General features: G+C 39.8%; 1 protein-coding gene across 1 annotated transcript in view; it reads right to left on the bottom strand.

Moving 5' to 3' along the window:
* Positions 1-1,065: 1,065 nt before the first annotated feature.
* Positions 1,066-18,853, bottom strand: part of LOC124268992 (cAMP-dependent protein kinase type II regulatory subunit-like) — a 39,250-nt gene continuing 21,462 nt past the window's right edge. The window contains exon 2 of the mRNA XM_046704026.1: positions 1,066-4,474. Within this exon, the coding sequence (XP_046559982.1) occupies positions 3,009-4,112 (1,104 nt within the window). The 5' untranslated portion in view covers positions 4,113-4,474 and the 3' untranslated portion in view covers positions 1,066-3,008. The remainder of the gene's footprint in view (positions 4,475-18,853) is intronic.

Genomic DNA, 18,853 nt, shown 5'->3' with positions numbered 1-18,853 from the left:
GTTACATGTGTATATCGTCCACTGCTGGGTAGGTCATTACGTATGGTGTAGTTGTTACATGCGCATGGAGTCCACTGCTGGGTAGGTCATTACATAGTGTGTACTTGTTACATGTGTTTATAGTCCACTGCTGGGTAGGTCATTACATAGTGTGTACTTGTTACATGTGTTTATAGTCCACTGCTGGGTAGGTCATTACATAGTGTGTACTTGTTGCATATGTTTATAGTCCACTGCTGGGTAGGTCATTACATAGTGTGTACTTGTTGCATGTGTTTATAGTCCACTGCTGGGTAGGTCATTGGTAGGGAGTTGATAGGTAGTTACATGTCTATACACACAGTCTAAGACTCAATCGGCCCTTACATGTACACTGTTTTGTGATATGTCGGTCATTCTTGATGGTCGCTGCTCTTCATTCATGACATTTGTATAGGGCAGGTTCAGGATACTCTCATAATTTAGTCGATTTAGCATTTTAGCATTGTTGTATATATTATATTTTATAAAAGATTATGATCAAAGGGGTTATATTCTGGATTATGTAACTTATCTCACTCTGTAAAACGCTCAACTTTGATAAGATGACTGATTTCCCGAATCATTAACACTTAAAATGATTTTCATTGGTAACCGTCAATACATAAATACAGCGAACAGGTTGGATGGTTGTTATACACACTAAACGTGTTAGACAATCATGCCAAGAGCTGATTAGACATTGGTGTTGAAGGCAGATTTCAATCAAACTGAAATGTAGACAGTTTTGTGGCATCCCCGTTTAACTAAATCGAGCTGTTAAGATCATAGAACATACTGCATTCATTTGCATCGAATCATCCTCAAAATCAAAGCAAGTTCACACCATAGTTATAAACATGACTGGATTTGATATACAAGGCAACAAAACTATGTGCATGTGTTGTAGCATATGTAAGTTCGTTCATCACCTTGTATTGCATACGTTTACAATATACACGGACAGATGTGACATAAACTGAGGGTAGAAAGTTACGTAACACCAATTTCTTCCTGGAACATATCAATTACACAAACGCCATGACATATGCATCTATAATTTATGGATTCAAGAGAAAACAAAAGACATCGTACACAAACATCACACGGAGTTACGTCACATGTTGAATTCATACATCGACATATCTATTCTTGTCAATCATTCTCGGGTACAGTGTATCACATCTTCTGAATCCGTGTATAACGTTGGTAAAACAATCCACTTAAACAGTAACCATGGCAACAGTAACTGGGGATTAAAATAATGATTAATCCCATATAAACATTTCATAGATTTGTAACATAATTCAGACTAGAATCTAATCTATACTTAAGATAAAGAATCAATATTTCTTCCTGACTTAAATCAAAATAAACTGAAAGCGCTGACTACTAAACGGTATCAACAGTATGCATTTTTCCCTTGCTTCAAAATTATCCTGTCAACACTTCTGTTCAGAGATAATAATCGATTAACATTTTATCAAACTTGCAGAGCGTTCAGAAATTCATTCAAAACTATTGCAAAGGAGGGGATGTCTGATACTGGGAATAGATGGATGCGATCAATCTGAAAATGAGAACGTGGTCGCAGTATCACAACCGTTAACAAATATTCAACAGAGCTCTGCGTTTAACACTGACAAGTTCCACTTGTAGATTCAGGTATAACAACAAAAGGAACCAAACTAGTAACGTATTGAATTAACATGCGCAGATGTTAATTCGGCAGATCCAGGTGCAGCCCTCCATATACTATCCTGACTACTGTCGTCTGCTTCTGCTCTAGCAGACGACACTAAACAGAAAGGCGTTTGTGTACGTCATGTGACATACAACAAAACCTACACGCTCCAGCATTGTTTGAACATGTATTCAGTTTCGTCGTCTGCGGGATAATTGTTCATGGATTTGGCAGTGTGCGGTTAGAGAACTCAATCCGAGGACCGCGCGGTTCATCTGACAGTAACCATCCATTCATTATGTCAACGATATCTGAAATATACTCCTCTGTGAGATATATTCAAGCACATATTCCGTATAAGCTGCGATTCTGTTTTTGTTGCACAATCTATCCGTATCAAGGCTATAACACCAGATATAACACAAATCACCGTGTATATCTTTTCCACTTTGCTTTTAGACCCCGAAGAGGCACTGGACACGAGGCAAAGTAAATCTCAACAAACGGAGTACATCATTTATACGCCGCCAATCTGTTGACATTTCCAACCTTTTCAATGATGCATGTTTTTGTAAGCAGATTTGCACGTTAAAAAGCACCAATTAAACTTCAACGGTTTTCCATGTAGAGTTTAGAAGAAGACGAAATCAGCAACACAATATACATGTTGAGACCGACGAAAGGTGGAGTGGTTCTACACACTAGAAATGATCACATCACAGTCGTGCATTTATAAAGGTTCCAGTTAGAACACGTGCATATCGTGCGTCACACAGTACGTCATCAACAGACACACGATATAGATATATAATATATATATTTCAAGGTCAAGGTCATCTTTGAGGGTGAGTATTAGACACATGAATCTTGTGCATAAATTGATCCACGAACCGATACGAAGCATTTCAACGGAAGCCTGGTTGATTCAGATCGTTTTGTTCTTTCGTTCAGGCGTTTTCCTCTTTTCTTGCCCTTTGTTGATCGTGTAACCCCGCCCCTATTGATAGGGTTATTGAATTTTGAGATCCATACCAGGTAAACCTGCTGCAGTGCGTGTCTGGAAACAATCAGGAGGAAGAAGGACGTCGTCATCTCTCCACAAATCTGACGTGGACCAACATCCATTACAAGACGGAACAAGAAGCGTACATCATATATTCACAGACCACTCACAATATCGTCTTCTGGCCTCGGATGTGTATTTTTGGAGGTAACTGGCCAAGTTACATGAATTTGTCCACGCAGACTTCAGAGCTACGCAGACTGGAGTAATGTCACGAAAACGTCACTGCTCCCCAAGAGATGATCATTTTGCCACGTACATTGTGTACAACTGACTATTTCTTTTCATTATATCAACACAAGGGCCTAGAAGTCTTTCAAAGGATCCTCTTTCCAAAAAGGCTACCTTTACTTTTCCTACTGCGTACACGTTCGCTGTACGTGGTTTATTTTCTATTAACGCTAACTCTCCGAAGTACGTTCCATTCGATCTAGTTGCTATCTCTTGTTCCACGCCATCCGTGTTTTTAATCGTGACGCGTATGTGGCCGTCTTCCACGAAGTACATGCCGTCAGCGTCGTTGCCCTGTTCGATAATGGCGTGACCATCCTCGTAAGTCTGGCCGACCAGTGCGTCTGCCAGAGTCATTCTCTCATACTGATCTAAGCACTGAAGGATCGTTACACTCTCTAACAGGGTCTCATACTTTTTTCGCTTCTTGAAGGCACTTTTGAGTACAATCCTTCTAAACGAGCTTCGGTCCATGGCCCAGAGAGACCCTTCTGTTAATACCGCTACAACTGTGGCAGATCGGGGCATGTTATACATAAGGGCTAATTCACCAAAGCTTCCTCTATTATCAAACTGGTGAACTTTCTTATTCTCTCCCTTAACGTCGACGTAGACGTCGTAAACTCCTGAATCAATGACGTAAAAGTTGTCTCCGTCGTCCCCCTGGGCAATAACAGTCTCTCCAGGTGTGACGGTACGTTCAAACATGGCGTCAATGACCTCTTGCATTTGGTCACTGTCAAGGCTACGAAAGAGCAATATCCCAGCAACTGCTTCCGTTAGTCGCTCCCTCTGCTGGTCAGACTTAGGGTGGATAACTCTGTCTTCATCGCTATCGTCCTCTTCGGGGTCGTACCGTTCGGCAGACACCGACTGACGCCGTGCGTAACGATTCCGATTTGACCTCGGCTTGAACGTTGCCATGTTCGGCTCCCCTGCGTCCTCATCATCCTCTACGATGATGTACATGGGGACATCCTTTGGCTTTTTTCTTTCACGGGCTTTTGTGAAATAATCCACTGCAAAATCGTAGAGTTCTCCAGGCCTCTCCCGCAGCACTGCCACTGTAAAGTCTCGCAGCAAGTCCCCTAGCCCTTCTGGAATTTCCAAATTCATCTCGATTGCTTTATATAACCGCCGGCTTACACCACTAAGTAAACTTTCATCAATCCAATATAGGTGATTGTTCGGCAGACTCTATATCCTCATCGCGGAGCCGCACAAAGGCGTGTTTGCGAATCGTTGCTTGAATTACGCCAATCAATGCTAGACCGCGCGATCGCACATCAGTACTTCTATAAATATTTCATATCAATGGACACACAGCTGCTAACATCCACGGACCATTCGCGACGTCATCACCCTTTAGCCAATCACAAACCATCCCTGATCACTTCTGACACACCACACTATCCATCCTTTCTGAATTCCTTCTCCGAGTTGTTTATTCCGTTTCCATGGAAATAAAATCCGTCGACCTGGAGGAAGAGAACACATTGTTAATTCTTCTCATCACATCCTGACATAAAAGTAGGTATACATTATGATTATCTTACTTTAACAATGCAGAAACGTCACTTTGAAAGACTTGTTAACTTCATAAAACAACACAATGCCAATATATATTAAGAACTTGATATATTTATTATACTGCATGACTTAACGCCTTAAGTGTTTCTACCATAGGGTTATAAATCATGCTGTCTATACTGCTATGCAAATAATAATATGTTATACAGCTTGAACAAAATATCAATTTTTATAGTTCATAATATATTAATATTATTCTGCATATCGAAGCTAAATGACCATCAGTCGGTGTAATGTCTCTCGTCATGCGACGAAGAATGACGTTCATCACCTAATGTGCAATAACATTCTACAGATATTGAATGCCAGTGGCATTTTCAGGTTATTATATATCAGGGATAATGAAAATATGTGGCATCTGTATACAGCACCATTATTTATGTCTTAACTAGTTTACAGTCATGCATATCCGGATTTTTTTGCAACATGTACAACCAGTTTTGCAAGTATCGATCGTGGAATTCATTACACAGGCAGGGATGTGTGATAGTCTTTCTAGTTTGTACATATACTGTCATAGCTAATTTTCACGCGCGCTTGACATGAGACACAGCAAGTAGCCGTGTTAATTCGAAGTCTCCATGACAACCGATAACACTGAGACTTCCGGAGTTCGGGACAAGGTGACATTAACCGAAGTGGAATCTGTTGGGACACGAAGTTTAACCATTTTACTTGATATTTCGTGTAAACAGAATTCGAATTAACGAGAGTTAACACTGTATTTGTATGTTTTTGTATCAGTATCTTTCAAAAGGCAAGGATACCACAGTCGTGAGATATTTGTGGTGTTGGTGCAGGCAGAACGAAGTTATTATACAAAGACAAACATTATTAAAGAATAGTGTACTGCATAATACAATAAAATACATTTTGCTCTTGAGAGATACTGTATTTCATAACCTACATGACCTTTGATAACGTGGACATGTAAACTGTAGAGACGCATTCTGGGACACACTACATACCCCTTCCTGACAATTCAGTGACAGTCCGAGTTCGAGTCCTAACCTTTGTAGATATTGGTAGTGTTAACATTCCTAAGTACGGGGCTGTAGTACGACTGGTTTTCAGCAGCGCTTGTGGCCTCTCGAGAAATGAGATACCGTAACAATATTCGAGCCCGATGTTGATAAAAAAAACATTCTGATAGAAACCCTGAAAAATAACGTGAACATGTGTCTCAGAATGTGAGACCCTCCTTGTTGCCAGTGGCCGTGGTATGATATCAAATTTGGTAAAATGCCATAAAACACCATTCTTTCATACCAAATGCTCATTGTTTGCCATTTATCAAGTAATATATAATATATATATATATATATATATATATATATATATATATATATATATATATATATATATATATATATATATCGCTAAAGGGAGAAACCCTACTCACTCACTCACTCTCATGTAAAAGGTGGTCAGGTAGTCTAGTGGTTAAAGTGTTTGCTCGTCACGACGTATATTAGAGTTCGAATCTAAAACTAGGTGTACTGTATGAAGCCCGTTTCTTGTGTCCCACGTCGTGATATTCCTAGAATGTTTCTAAAGCGGCATAAAACCATATCCATTCACTGAAGTAAAGAAGCCGCAATTTGAAAGGCACAGCCGTCGTTTTATACGATAAAAATCATAAAAATCAGTCCGTTTTAAACACCTTACCCATCACAATGAATCATTAATACGCTTGAGACAAAAATAACAAAAAAAAGCAAAATTGCTGTTTTCCGTTCTGAAATGATCGTAATGGCAACATGGCATTCACGTCCAAGTGAAACGAGGCACATCTGACGCTGATATGACGAAGACCGACGGGTTCATGCAACAGTCGTATTGATCCGAGTCTGCGAAGTGTTATGTTGCTTTTTATCTCGCGTGAAACATTTCTCCACACCCCAGCAGTTATGCTCCCGCACGTTCTCGTGTTTTCTCGCGTCATTGTGAATGGTATTGTATGTAGCTCCATGCGACAGGACATTGCAGAGACTGATTATGAAGCGCGTAAAAAACAACACCTTTATCTCTCTTTGAGAGAGTGACAAACAGGTTTCGGATCGGTTAAGCTAAGATATTGATTACTCTTGCAATATAGCAGACTCCATTAGAGATTGTGATGCACTCAAGGGCTCAGGTGAGAGCGTCTTGGTAAGAGATTCACCTTCGTCAAACGCTATCTGTTTGACTGATTGGGTCATCTGATAATGATACCTTATTTGCTTGATGACGTTTTCATTTTTTAAATAAGTTGGAATTTGAACAGGAATTAATCAGTAAGAATGGAAGATAACCTGAGAAAAGATGGTATCAATGGATTGATACAATTGATTCAATAGATTGAATTCTTTCCGATGCTTGATTATCTCAGAGGAATGTTGTTTGATATTATTTTCATTTTCAGTTCAAAGTCGAGATGATACTTCAGAAACATAATGGTAAAGGCAGATCTCGTAATGTTGTTTGTGGCTTTGGGCAAAGCCTAGTTATTGCAGGTTCTACAATAGGGTCAGGTCCTACAATGAAGATGTTTATATGCTACAGAGAGACATTCAGGAACTATTCTAGGATTGAATGGCAATCAGTGGATGCTGGACGTTGGATTGTCGATCAAAAACAACCGGATACAACTTTGAACTCAATGACGAAACTTTCAAGAACAACATGCAAATTATATCAGCAGATTTTCAGATTACTGCTGAGAATAACAAATATTTTTTCTGATATGGATCCGCGCGAGGGAATTATTTGTTTATCATAAAATATCTTTCCTGATATAATGGATGTGGAAGGGAAATCTGAAGTCAATAAGTAATTCACAAGTAATTTTACAACCCGCACATGGATGCATTGCCTTTGTGAATAGCCTCATTTTATGATTTTGGTAAATGGCTTGTGGATATGTTTGTGCACCTGAGCATTCTCACCGGAAAACGTCGAGCTAAATCGCAACCATCTGTAAGCATAAACTGAGGCAGGTGCTGTGTCACGGGACCTGATTTGCATATCTATCTTAATATCAAGGTTATCGGATTGGTTTATCACATGGATAATAATATCCATTATTTTTAAGTTATCCATTCATATATGTTTGCAATTTAGTTTTCGTCCAAGGTGAAAAGTTATCCTGAATAATACCCAGTACACCATTAACACAACAAAACATGAATAATGTGTACTTGCTGACGTTCTGTTTAGACTTTATAGAGACTGTCTGATGTATAGATATATTATTCATTCGTGGCAAACAAGTTTTACAAACTCACTGAATTTGAACGACGTATTGCCATGTTATGAACTGCCGTGAGTTTGTCAATATATGTAGCATAAGTAGCTACTTTGATTACAGATAGACACAATAAAAGCATACGGTCATGCAGCTTGGCTGAGCATTGCTGCAGTGGGACACTGCTGGTGTATACAGGCATTTAATGTTGTGGAAAGGATGACTGCTGCCGTGTGTATTAACGCCCACTTAATGAGTATAGGCGTCTTTATCTTCATTACACGAATTGTTGAAATTGGTAATTAAAACAGAATTATTTTTACACCCACCCTTCCTACTGAAAACATTTTCTGACATTGGACCCCTAAGACATGAACACCCATAAAATATACATCTAGCACTTATCATACCAGGAGACCGTGAAAAGGTGATCGCACCCACCCAGTGGTGTATCCGTCATAAACACATGCAAAGGCAAATCAACACCTACACTACATACACACACACACACACACACACGCACAACACACTGCACAACACACACACAACACACACACACACTGCACAACAAGTCAAAATTCTAACGCATTCCCATGAAGTAATGAATAATCCGATTGAACACGCCCCGTGATAAGCTCTTAATTGCCAACTCCTCTGATAAATATATGGCTGTAAACAGCATTCAAGGTAGTCCATATCCATGCCATCGTGTAACCTTTGTAATAAGTTGCAAGTAGTATGTCAGAGACAGGTATTACCCTACCAACCACATATTTCACTCCACAGACAGGCCACCTGGTTAATGTGTTGGATAATCGCTTTCACGAACCCCTTCATGTTATGGAAATCAGACTCCATTATGTAGCAATGCCTAACTTAGTGGTAGCCGCTCGTCACTCATTGATCAAGGTCTCAGCGTAAAGTGTGTGGAACTAATTTTCGAGGTTACAGTTGTAATAGTGCCACGGTGTTGCTTTTAGAACGATTAGCCCATTACCATGCAATTCCCTATAATAAACCTGCCTACTTAAGTCTATCAACTCCGACCAGAGCCACAGAGCTAGCTCTGCACATTGTTAGCAATGCATTGTTCTCATGAGGCCTTTCTGTACCTCAACCATTTCAGCTTTTCAAAGGAGCGATGTTTCGTTGAATGAAGACACCTGACACCAAACATCACAAGAGGTCTATTCCACATCTTCATCAAATGCCATCATTAATTCCAAGCGATCTGGATTCTACTTCAAAGTGGGAGAAAAATCGATGAAATTTCAACAAAGATTGCTGACGCTTTCCATATGCATTGTGGAAACCTGAGAACCCCCAAAGATTATGTATCAAACATTCTTCAGCTGTTAAATAGTCTATGAGAATCGTACGCCACTTAATGATCGATCGTAGGCCCACAACGGCGATGTTTTAAGGACCCTGGTTAGAACCGTTTCGGCGATGGGTGATCTGTGATCTAGTTGTTCATACAAATCAACAAGCATTCTGAAGCTGACGTTTTTCAAGTGTTTCATTTCTTCTCTCCAATGCTGTTTGCATTAATTATTGTAGTCCAGCGGGACTCGTTAAAACAGGGCAACTAAGTCCAACTTCACATAATATGAAACACACACACACACACACACACACACATATACATATATATATATACTAGTATATAAAACACTTCATTTGATAATCGGTCTCGATTTTAGCGAAAAAAGAAACTTAAGGCAAAATACACTTTAACATCTAGATTTCAACTAATCAATTATCATTGATACCTTCTTGGAGTCGCTAAGTTATACATAGCCACTGATGGCAAACAACACTATTAGCTCATCGTCAGCGAAATATATAAAACTGGAGCTTATCATATTGTACCAAATACCATGGTAACAAGCACATTAGCATGGTAAAATCAATATCAGGTAAGGGAATGTGCGAATAGGGATGACACGCGAAGACATGGGTGGCATCAACATTGTTTGTTGCACTGAAAACGGCTGCGGGAGAACAAGATGCGCTTGCGTTACCACGATCACTCTTTGGTGGTGATTCATAAACACAGGCTCCTGATGCAGTCACAATCGCCTCTGCTTGAAGCATACATTTCTTATGACTTCAGAAAAGGTTTTGTCGATTTTATTCACAGCAAGATTGCATGGTCCAGGGTGACGTACCCTTGCATCATTATGTGTGTTCTTTTCACGGACACCTGGTGTTATCGAGTTTATTTTGATTCATTCACTACCCACATGGAATCTATTTCGGCAAATAACAGATTGGTTTATCCTTATTTTCCATGTTATCGTCTGTTAGAATATATGCAACAGTCAATGTGAAGCTCGAACCAAGCCCTGTGGAGTGAGTGAGTGAGTGGTTTTACGCCGCTTTTAGCAACATTCCAGCAATATCACGGCGGGGGACACCAGAAATGGGCTTCCCACATTGCATGTGATGAATCGAACCCAGCCCCTCGGCTTGACGACCGAACGCTTTGACCACTAGGCTTCCCCAGCGCCCAGTATGAGACAAATGTACAGTAATGCAAGTGGTCGTGTCCAATATGTCATTGGTGACCAATCAATAATAATTCACGATAAAATCAATTAGGTTAGTTTTACGCTGCTTTTGCTGACACGCTATCCAAAGAAGGGTTTAACCAAAGCTTTCACTCCTAATGCCATTTGAACAGTTCTTAATTTGCCTGATAAGCTAAAGCTGATATATTATAATGCTTAAAGATAAGAGCCTCATGCAAATCTTCTATAAGTTACAGAGCTAAACTGATTTCACAAAACAAATCTTATAAAACACATTTCTGTTGTGAAAGACAAGTTAAGCTTTTAGCGATCATAAACGCATACTAAGGATATATTCGGAGTCGGTGGGCGATGGGGTAGCTTAGTGGTTAAAGCGTTCGCTCGTCAAGCCTAAGAATTGGGTTCGATTCATCTCATGCAATGTGGGAAGCCCATTTCTGGTGTCCCCCGTCGTGATATTGCTGGAATATTGTATGAAGCTCATAAAACCATACTCACTCCCTCACTCACGATTCGGAATCGTACAGCACACTCTCAAAAGACATGTAATGTTTGTAGAAAAGACTTTGCCGCATTAATTATACTACTGACGGATTATTCAGATATGAACTGTCAGCATATATGCATTGGGAAACAGGTGCTCATTTCATCTGTGTCGCGTTGACGGATTTAACCTAATCCGACGAATAAATGTCTGTTTTAGAGTATTGTTGTATCTTTGATCATCGTCGTGCGGACGTTGTTCAGATGGCGTTGTGATCCGTGTAATCTGCTGTTGCAGTGATACTAGTCAGACCACGGGGCTCTTAACGAATTAACTGGACAACATTGACATCGATCGTAAATGATGCTCTTCTTAAGAGCAGAGTAATACTCCCCTGCTATTGTAGTTGATGCAGATCAATATAGTGTCTGTCACATCCTCTTGATACGGAACAGGCTTTAATCCTATGAGTATATCCTCTACCTAGCTGTACATCAGATAATCCATCAGCAATTCTGATTAACGGTTCTTCGAAAAGATAAAACTGGGAATTTACATTAACTTGTTCTTGCAATGTGGACTGGTTGGGGAGATCAAGCAGCCCCTGAAAATCATTATGGAAAGGATATGGCTTGATGGTAGTACAAAACATCCACGTTTCTTTCATGTCATCATGCTTTTAGGATTATAACATTAACCTTTTCCTCCACCGACTGCTGTTTGTCACGCGCTGTATTATCGTAGTGATGTTGACGTTGACAGCTTCTCCGTCATGTCAACCATTGAGAGTAGGTAGCTATATACTGCATGTCTTCATCGATATGAACACATACAGGGAAAAGACGTTGTGTCGAAGTTTGATGAGTCGAATATCGACACAACAGTGTTTGTTGTAAATGGGCTGAAATGTGCAAGATAGCTATGAGAATAGGTAGCTATATCCTGGAGTTGAATGTCTTCAACGATATATGAACAAATACATGAGGCACCGTTGTGTCGAAGTTTAATAAGTCGAATATCGACACGACAGTGTTTGTTGTAAATGGGCTGAAATGTGCAAGATAACTATGAGAATAGGTAGCTATGTCCTGGAGTTGAATGTCTTCAACGATATATGAACAAATACATGAAGCACCGTTGTGTCGAAGTTTGATAAGTCGAATATCGGCACGACAGTGTTTGTTGTAAATGGGCTGAAATGTGCAAATAAGCTATGGGAGAAAAGACGCTGGCAAAGCAAGATGAAAAGGATCCCTTCCGGATTTGGATATCGCATTACGAGACGTCATTTAAGCATCTGTTACCGGAGTAACAAAATCACAAAATCAGGACTAACTTGGTCTTCCAACCGACATAACTCTCCCAGGGCATTAAACGACATGGTCGCTCGTGTTCCCTAATGACAATGGGTGAAACACTACGTTGTCGACCTAAGCCCAATGACAATACATTACAAGGTCAGGACGGTTTGTCCCTATCACCACAATCTGTAGCAAACAGAACAGAACATTAATGTCAGATCAAACCAGAACATTACAACTCATGCTTTAAGGCGTAGGAGGTACAAAGAGAGAATTTCTCAATGATGGGCGATTAGCACACAGGATGAATGTCATCTTCCGCAGGAGTTAATATCTGATTGTTCCAACCTGAGACGCCGATGACCCAATTTCAGCTCGCCTTACCATAACATATTTACACCGATCAATCATTTACTGAGTGTGACATAAATTCCTAAGGAAATAGTTTAGGAAATTGATCCGACAAAAGCTGAAAAACCGGTCCGTACAACCCCACCACATGCTCGACAACATATGTTAGTGGATGGCGACGAATTGTGAAAGAGTTTCTGCTGATTCTCAGATAACAGCATGACTTAACATACCATCTAAAACACGTTAAGAGTGAGTGAGTGAGTTTAGTTGTAGGCCGCTTTTAGCAATATTCCAGCAATATCACGGCAGGGGACACCATAAATGGGCTTCACACATTGTGCCCATGTGGGGAATCAAACCTGAGCGAACGCTTTGACCACTAGGCTATCCCACCGCCCCAAAACACGTTTAGAAATAAGTATATTTTAAAGGAATTATTTGCATATTACAGGAATAATTTGCATACAGTTACCACGACAGGCCATTATAAACGTCCGTAGTACGTATATCCACTGGGCGAGGAAAATATGATGGATTGTAGTAATAAAATAATAAACAACACAAACATATATACCGCTCCTCGCGAGGTCATACATAGAGGCTCTTATAAACATAGTCGTAGTAGACTGTTTTCTCAAATGCTTTTAGATGTATGAAGGCTGTTACAATCGCGTATATCTGGGAAAGATTTCCAAATACACTTTCGGTTTGGTATCAATCATTGCAGCTTTTTCTTGTTCTTGGTAAATGTATATACGTTTATCTCAGGTACCGCCGTTGGCGGTTTGTAGAGAATAAAGAGTTTGAGAGTTTGAGTTTGAGGTATTTTTCGCAGGAAATGTTCAGGCTTAGCTCCGCTTAGCGTTGACCAGCTGCTGAAGACTGTGGACAGTAATAATTCCCTTACGAAAACAAAGACTTATTACAGACAAAGCGATATGGAACAGAATCCCACTACAAATAGAATTGTGAATCATGTTTTGAATCAGTTCAGATCTAAATGCATCAACATTTCATAAAACTTAACTGTTGGGCCAAAAAAATGTAATCTTTTTTAAAGTTTACTCTTTCTTTTGTCTGTCAGTTTAGCCAGATGTACCGCATGAGTAGCCCTAAAGTGAAATGACTTCTAGAGGATGACATGTAAGGCTTTTTCCAAATTCAACGAATAAGTAACCAATATGTGATGTTCGACTTGTACCGTGTGTTATATTTTTGGTTTAGGTAAACCATGACTTTCCTATGCATAACATGACATGACATGCAACATACCTCGCAAGTGCATGACATATAAAAATAATTTAATGATGTACAGCTCTCCCGAGCTAGTTCTCCATGCATGACGGGTTAGTAACTTAAGGAATAGGCTTCCAACACTGTTTCCAAACAAAACTACTACTACTACTACTACTACTACTACTACTACTACGGTTGCCGCTGTTGCTGTTACTTCTACTTACTACTACCTACTACTACTACTACTACTGATGATGATATTATGAGAAGTGGGGTTGGTTTGGTAACCGTAGCCGCCACCCGCCATTATGTAGTCATTGCGTACATTGCCGCCAATCCAACCCAAGGCTAATGTTCAGTTCTCTCGCGTTGATAAGGATTCAGGAAAAGACAAGTGAAAAAAAATATTAAGATCATTTAGGAGATTTATATTCAACTGATAATCAGAGCCTCTTACAAGATTAATTTACATTTAGAAAGGGTTTCACATCACAAGTAAATCGATAAGAAACTGATGCGAGAAATCGAGGAGTGTATATTGGGCTGTAATCCTCCTGACCAGACCTGTCAAAACAATGTCCAGTTGTTGCCAAGCACTTTAGACACTACTAATAATTGACCAAGCTTTGATTTGGAATTCATCCGACCGCTATTGATTATGGCACTTTGAATTGCTATGTGTCTGTCTATTTTGACCTTCATGGGGTAGACCAACACTTGTGGCGCTTTTTAAAATGGAATTAGCTAATCGATGTTTGGCCAGATTTAGACATGGCGACACTGAGGCAGCGACTTTCGAGTTATAATCAATGTGAAAGAATTTGAGCGAACATAGATCAGTTCCAGATTTGGTAGTCCATGGACATTCTCACAAGATTACACTTTTTTTTCTGATAGAAGTGCGAATTGTATATAATTTCATATCTAAATAATGAATGATGTTCATTAAGTCAACACTTGATTACATGTATTGTTTCTCAGATCTGACAAACGACTACTCCGAAAATTTGTAGACGCCTGGTCCAGGAAATGATGAGTGAGAGAGTGAGTTCAGTTTTACGCCGCACTCATCAGTGTTCCAGCTATATGGAGGGCAAATTAAAAAAATCCTTTTGATTGTATGTTACATTTTTATATGTTTGTAATGAAATTACAATGACGTTTCGCATGTTTCATGTAGAACCTTTATTGGCTATATGAAATATTCTCAATTAGGGTCAAGATTGTTATTTGTATTATCATTCTTACTGTTATCACATATAATGGCTTCACGTGATATCGATAAATGTTCATCGTATTTTGAAATAGATATGTAGGCTTAATCACTTCGCTGGTCATTTCTCGAGTTAATTAACTGAATCACAATTGTCCCCCGTAGTCTACTTTGGCCAGATTGATGAAATATCAATATTGTGTCTGTTCGTATTAGTTTTCTCTGTAATTTGTCACAAAGAGATGCTGCTGCTGATATGTACCTCAACCATGCATCCTGATCAAAGTTCTCCAGGCACGTAATGGCAGCCATATTGGAAATCGGATATCCATCAGTATTCTTGAAACTGACATTAACTAACATTGTGCTAAATGGACCTAGCTTTGTACACACGCAATGGGAAGTATTCTAACCAGCAAGCCTAAACATTCTGTGTCACTTGTCACTTAATGGCGTTCTAGACGTTGAAGATATTACCTGTTTTCAGTTTTTAGGAATATCAAACGACAGATGGAATTTAGCGTTCTTGAACAAAACCTATCTAGCTGCAACGCAATTTATATCGGCATCCAGTGGTTGTCTTCGGTGACCCCCTGACCTTCAGTTTGCAATGGAAAAAGAACGACCTTGCCTTGTTGAAAATGATAACATGTGAATGATTAATTCCTTGTAGTCTTTTGAATTAATTATCTGCTTCTCTGACATTTCCTGGAACTAAAATGAATAGGAGATAATGCTAGCTCAAACAAACAAACTCTGTTACTTGATATTTAGAATATTTGACTGAAGTTTCGAATTTCATATGAGGCGACGCCATTTAGGTTGGCAGTTGAATGCATGGGAAGAACAAACGGTGTTATTGGGGATCTATTGAGCAATGAAACGCAGATCTACCGCGGTACGATAAGATAGCTTGAATAGGGCTTGTAAGGTAGAACTGGCGAGATTCGAAACTAAAAATGACCATACTGACCGTAAACCTGACCTATTCGGCTGTTTTCCTGTTTGATCAACCCATTTTCGAGCATGGGGAAATACAGTTGATCAAACCTTTTGATCATGAATATAGAGGATATAAAATCAGAGGATCCTTCCAGCGACAGCTTTAATGGACATTAAACAACGTATAACATTTAATCTCCCTCAGCTTCAACAATCCCCAACACTTTTGATAACGGTGCATGAAATTCTCTCATAAAGTTCGGTTACAGCAGAAAGGGGCACCTTGTGGTCTTAGCTGGGGTTGTTAATTGATCGATATATCTGGAGATAGGTTTTCTTACAGTGGTGCAAGTGACAGAAGCAATGCTCAATTCTACTAGAAAGAAGTAATTCAGAGCCCAAATGGAGATGTATGGAGCTTTGACATGGTTTCCAAAGTCCTTCTAAGTGCTTTGTGTTTGTTAACATCTGAAAGTATCCTTTAATAAACCCGATAAAGTCTAATTTATCGGTGCACCTTGACAAGAGTCGTTAGCAATACTATCAGAGCGAAGGTGGAGGGAATGACGCGGACATTTTGGAATAAAAAGACAGCGGATAATGGCTTTCCTAACTGTACAAGAAAAACAAACAAGCTGGAATTAATTCATCAAGTGACTTAATACAGTAGTTTTTGTAAAGGCCCACGTTCAAAGATGGTTGTATCACGCTAAATGAGTCAGCTTCAGAGCTTTGTGATGAGGGATGCAGAATGTTCAGCTCCTGTTGCAGATAAGCAGCTTGATAAGGTTTTAAAGATGAACTTTTGTGGTGTAATTTTCTGTCCCCATATGTTTGTCGATAAGATGCTTAGTGGTAATTAGGTGCTGGAATTCTTGCCAAAGATTACGCGATTCACAGAGACGTGAGTGAGGTTAGTTTTACGCCGCACTAAGCAATATTCCAGCTATATGGCGGTGGTCTGTAAATAATCGAGTCTGGACCAGGCAAGCCTGTTATCAACAGCAGGAGTATCGATATACATGTACACAACTGGGATACGATGACATGTATCAACCAATCAGCGAGCCTGACCGCCCGATCCCGATAGTCTCCTCTTACGACAAGCATGAGTTACTGGAGATGAATTCTGATTCTGATCTGAGTGAGTGAGTGAGTGAGTGAGTGGGTGAGTGAGTGAGTGAGTGAGTGAGTGAGTGAGTGAGTGAGTGAGTGAGTGAGTGAGTGAGTGAGTGAGTGAGTGAGTGAGTGAGTGAGTGAGTGAGTGAGTGAGTGAGTGAGTGAGTGAGTGAGTGAGTGAGTGAGTGAGTGAACCAGAAACTGAGGCAGTAAAAGCCCAACTGGGTGAAGGGTAAAGAAATAAAAGTAATCGCAAAAGAAGGGATGTAATAACATTTTAACAAGCATGATTAAGTGTGTGCCAAGTTGACACGCCACGCCAATAAATCTGCCCCTTGTAGTCCGGGCAGATAATTCAACTCCACTGAAGGCGTGGCGAAGTATACGCCACGTTAATATTGGAATTGAAACTCCTTACAGTGCAGATTCACCGTACATGTTTATTGTATGGTGACCCCTCATATACTAACCCTATATGGCTTGAGAAATGTTTCGACTGAGAGCCCATGATAGCGTGGTGTGTCTATATTGGATAGGTAGTTAAGCGTGACTAAGTTCGTGCCGCTCCTTTGTGGAGCCTCAGCTGGAGTGCGCCAGCTCTATTCAGTGTGTATTAAGGACGATATTCACGCACACGTCTTTAAGAACATATGAATGTACTGGACTTTCATGAACTGTCTAACAAGGGCATGTTCAGAGTGAGCGTCGCGTTATTGACAGTTAACGATATGTTCCTGAATACGAAGTAAACACTCACTAAATAACACAGCTGTATATGCATATCTCCATGCCGACGGGAATGTTCCGTTTGAGCAAGTCACACTGAGAAATAAATAAGTTCATAATTTTTATGCCGCAGTCCTTCTTGCTAAACAAGGTCCACTGGTGAATAGTTGGACATATTAACCAACCAATACTCTATGATTTCAGACTCAGTGACAAGGATAATTTGTGGAAAGCAGATCATCATATCAATAGCTGGATTGTCAAGACTCCATTAAATACACGCTGGTATTTGACAAAACTTTACGAACAAGCAAAACTAAACCCTGTATGTGTCCAGTGTTGTATAAGTCTAGGATGAGTCAGATTAATGATATTGTTGAGACTAACTCCCAAGCCAAAGGTTGAATACATGGAGGATACAAAGGTCATTCATGAGGCTTTATTTGGTGTCATCACTGATTTTTACACCACGTGTCATCACCAGTTTTCATCATTGATGTCGTCACTGATTTTACACATGGCGTCATCACCAGTTTTCATCATTGATGTCGTCACTGATTTTACACATGGCGTCATCACCAATTTTCATCACTGATATTTTCATCTGGTGTCATCATCAATTTTCATAATTGGTGTCGTCACTGATATTTACACATGGCGTCATCACCGATTTCATAATTGGTGTCGTCACTGATATTCACACATGGTGTCATCACCGATTTTTATAATTGGTGTCGTCACTGATATTTACACATGGTGTCATCACCGATTTTATAATTGGTGTCGTCACTGATATTCACACATGGTGTCATCACCGATTTTCATAATTAGTGTCGTCACTGATATTTACACATGGTGTCATCACCGATTTCATAATTGGTGTCGTCACTGATATTTACATCTGGTGTCATCACCGATTTCATAATTGGTGTCGTCACTGATATTTACACATGGTGTCATCACCGATTTCATAATTGGTGTCGTCACTGATATTTACACATGGTATCATCACCGATTTCATAATTGGTGTCGTCACTGATATTTACACATGGTATCATCACCGATTTCATAATTGGTGTCGTCACTGATATTTACACATGGTGTCATCACCAATTTTCATAATTGGTGTCGG

Source organism: Haliotis rubra, unplaced genomic scaffold (assembly GCF_003918875.1).
Source record: "Haliotis rubra isolate DU_JTF1 unplaced genomic scaffold, ASM391887v1 Scf141, whole genome shotgun sequence".
NCBI classification, from domain to species: domain Eukaryota; kingdom Metazoa; phylum Mollusca; class Gastropoda; order Lepetellida; family Haliotidae; genus Haliotis; species Haliotis rubra.
The sequence above is the reverse complement of the archived record's forward strand: the minus strand, read 5'-3'. Positions and strand labels throughout refer to the sequence as shown.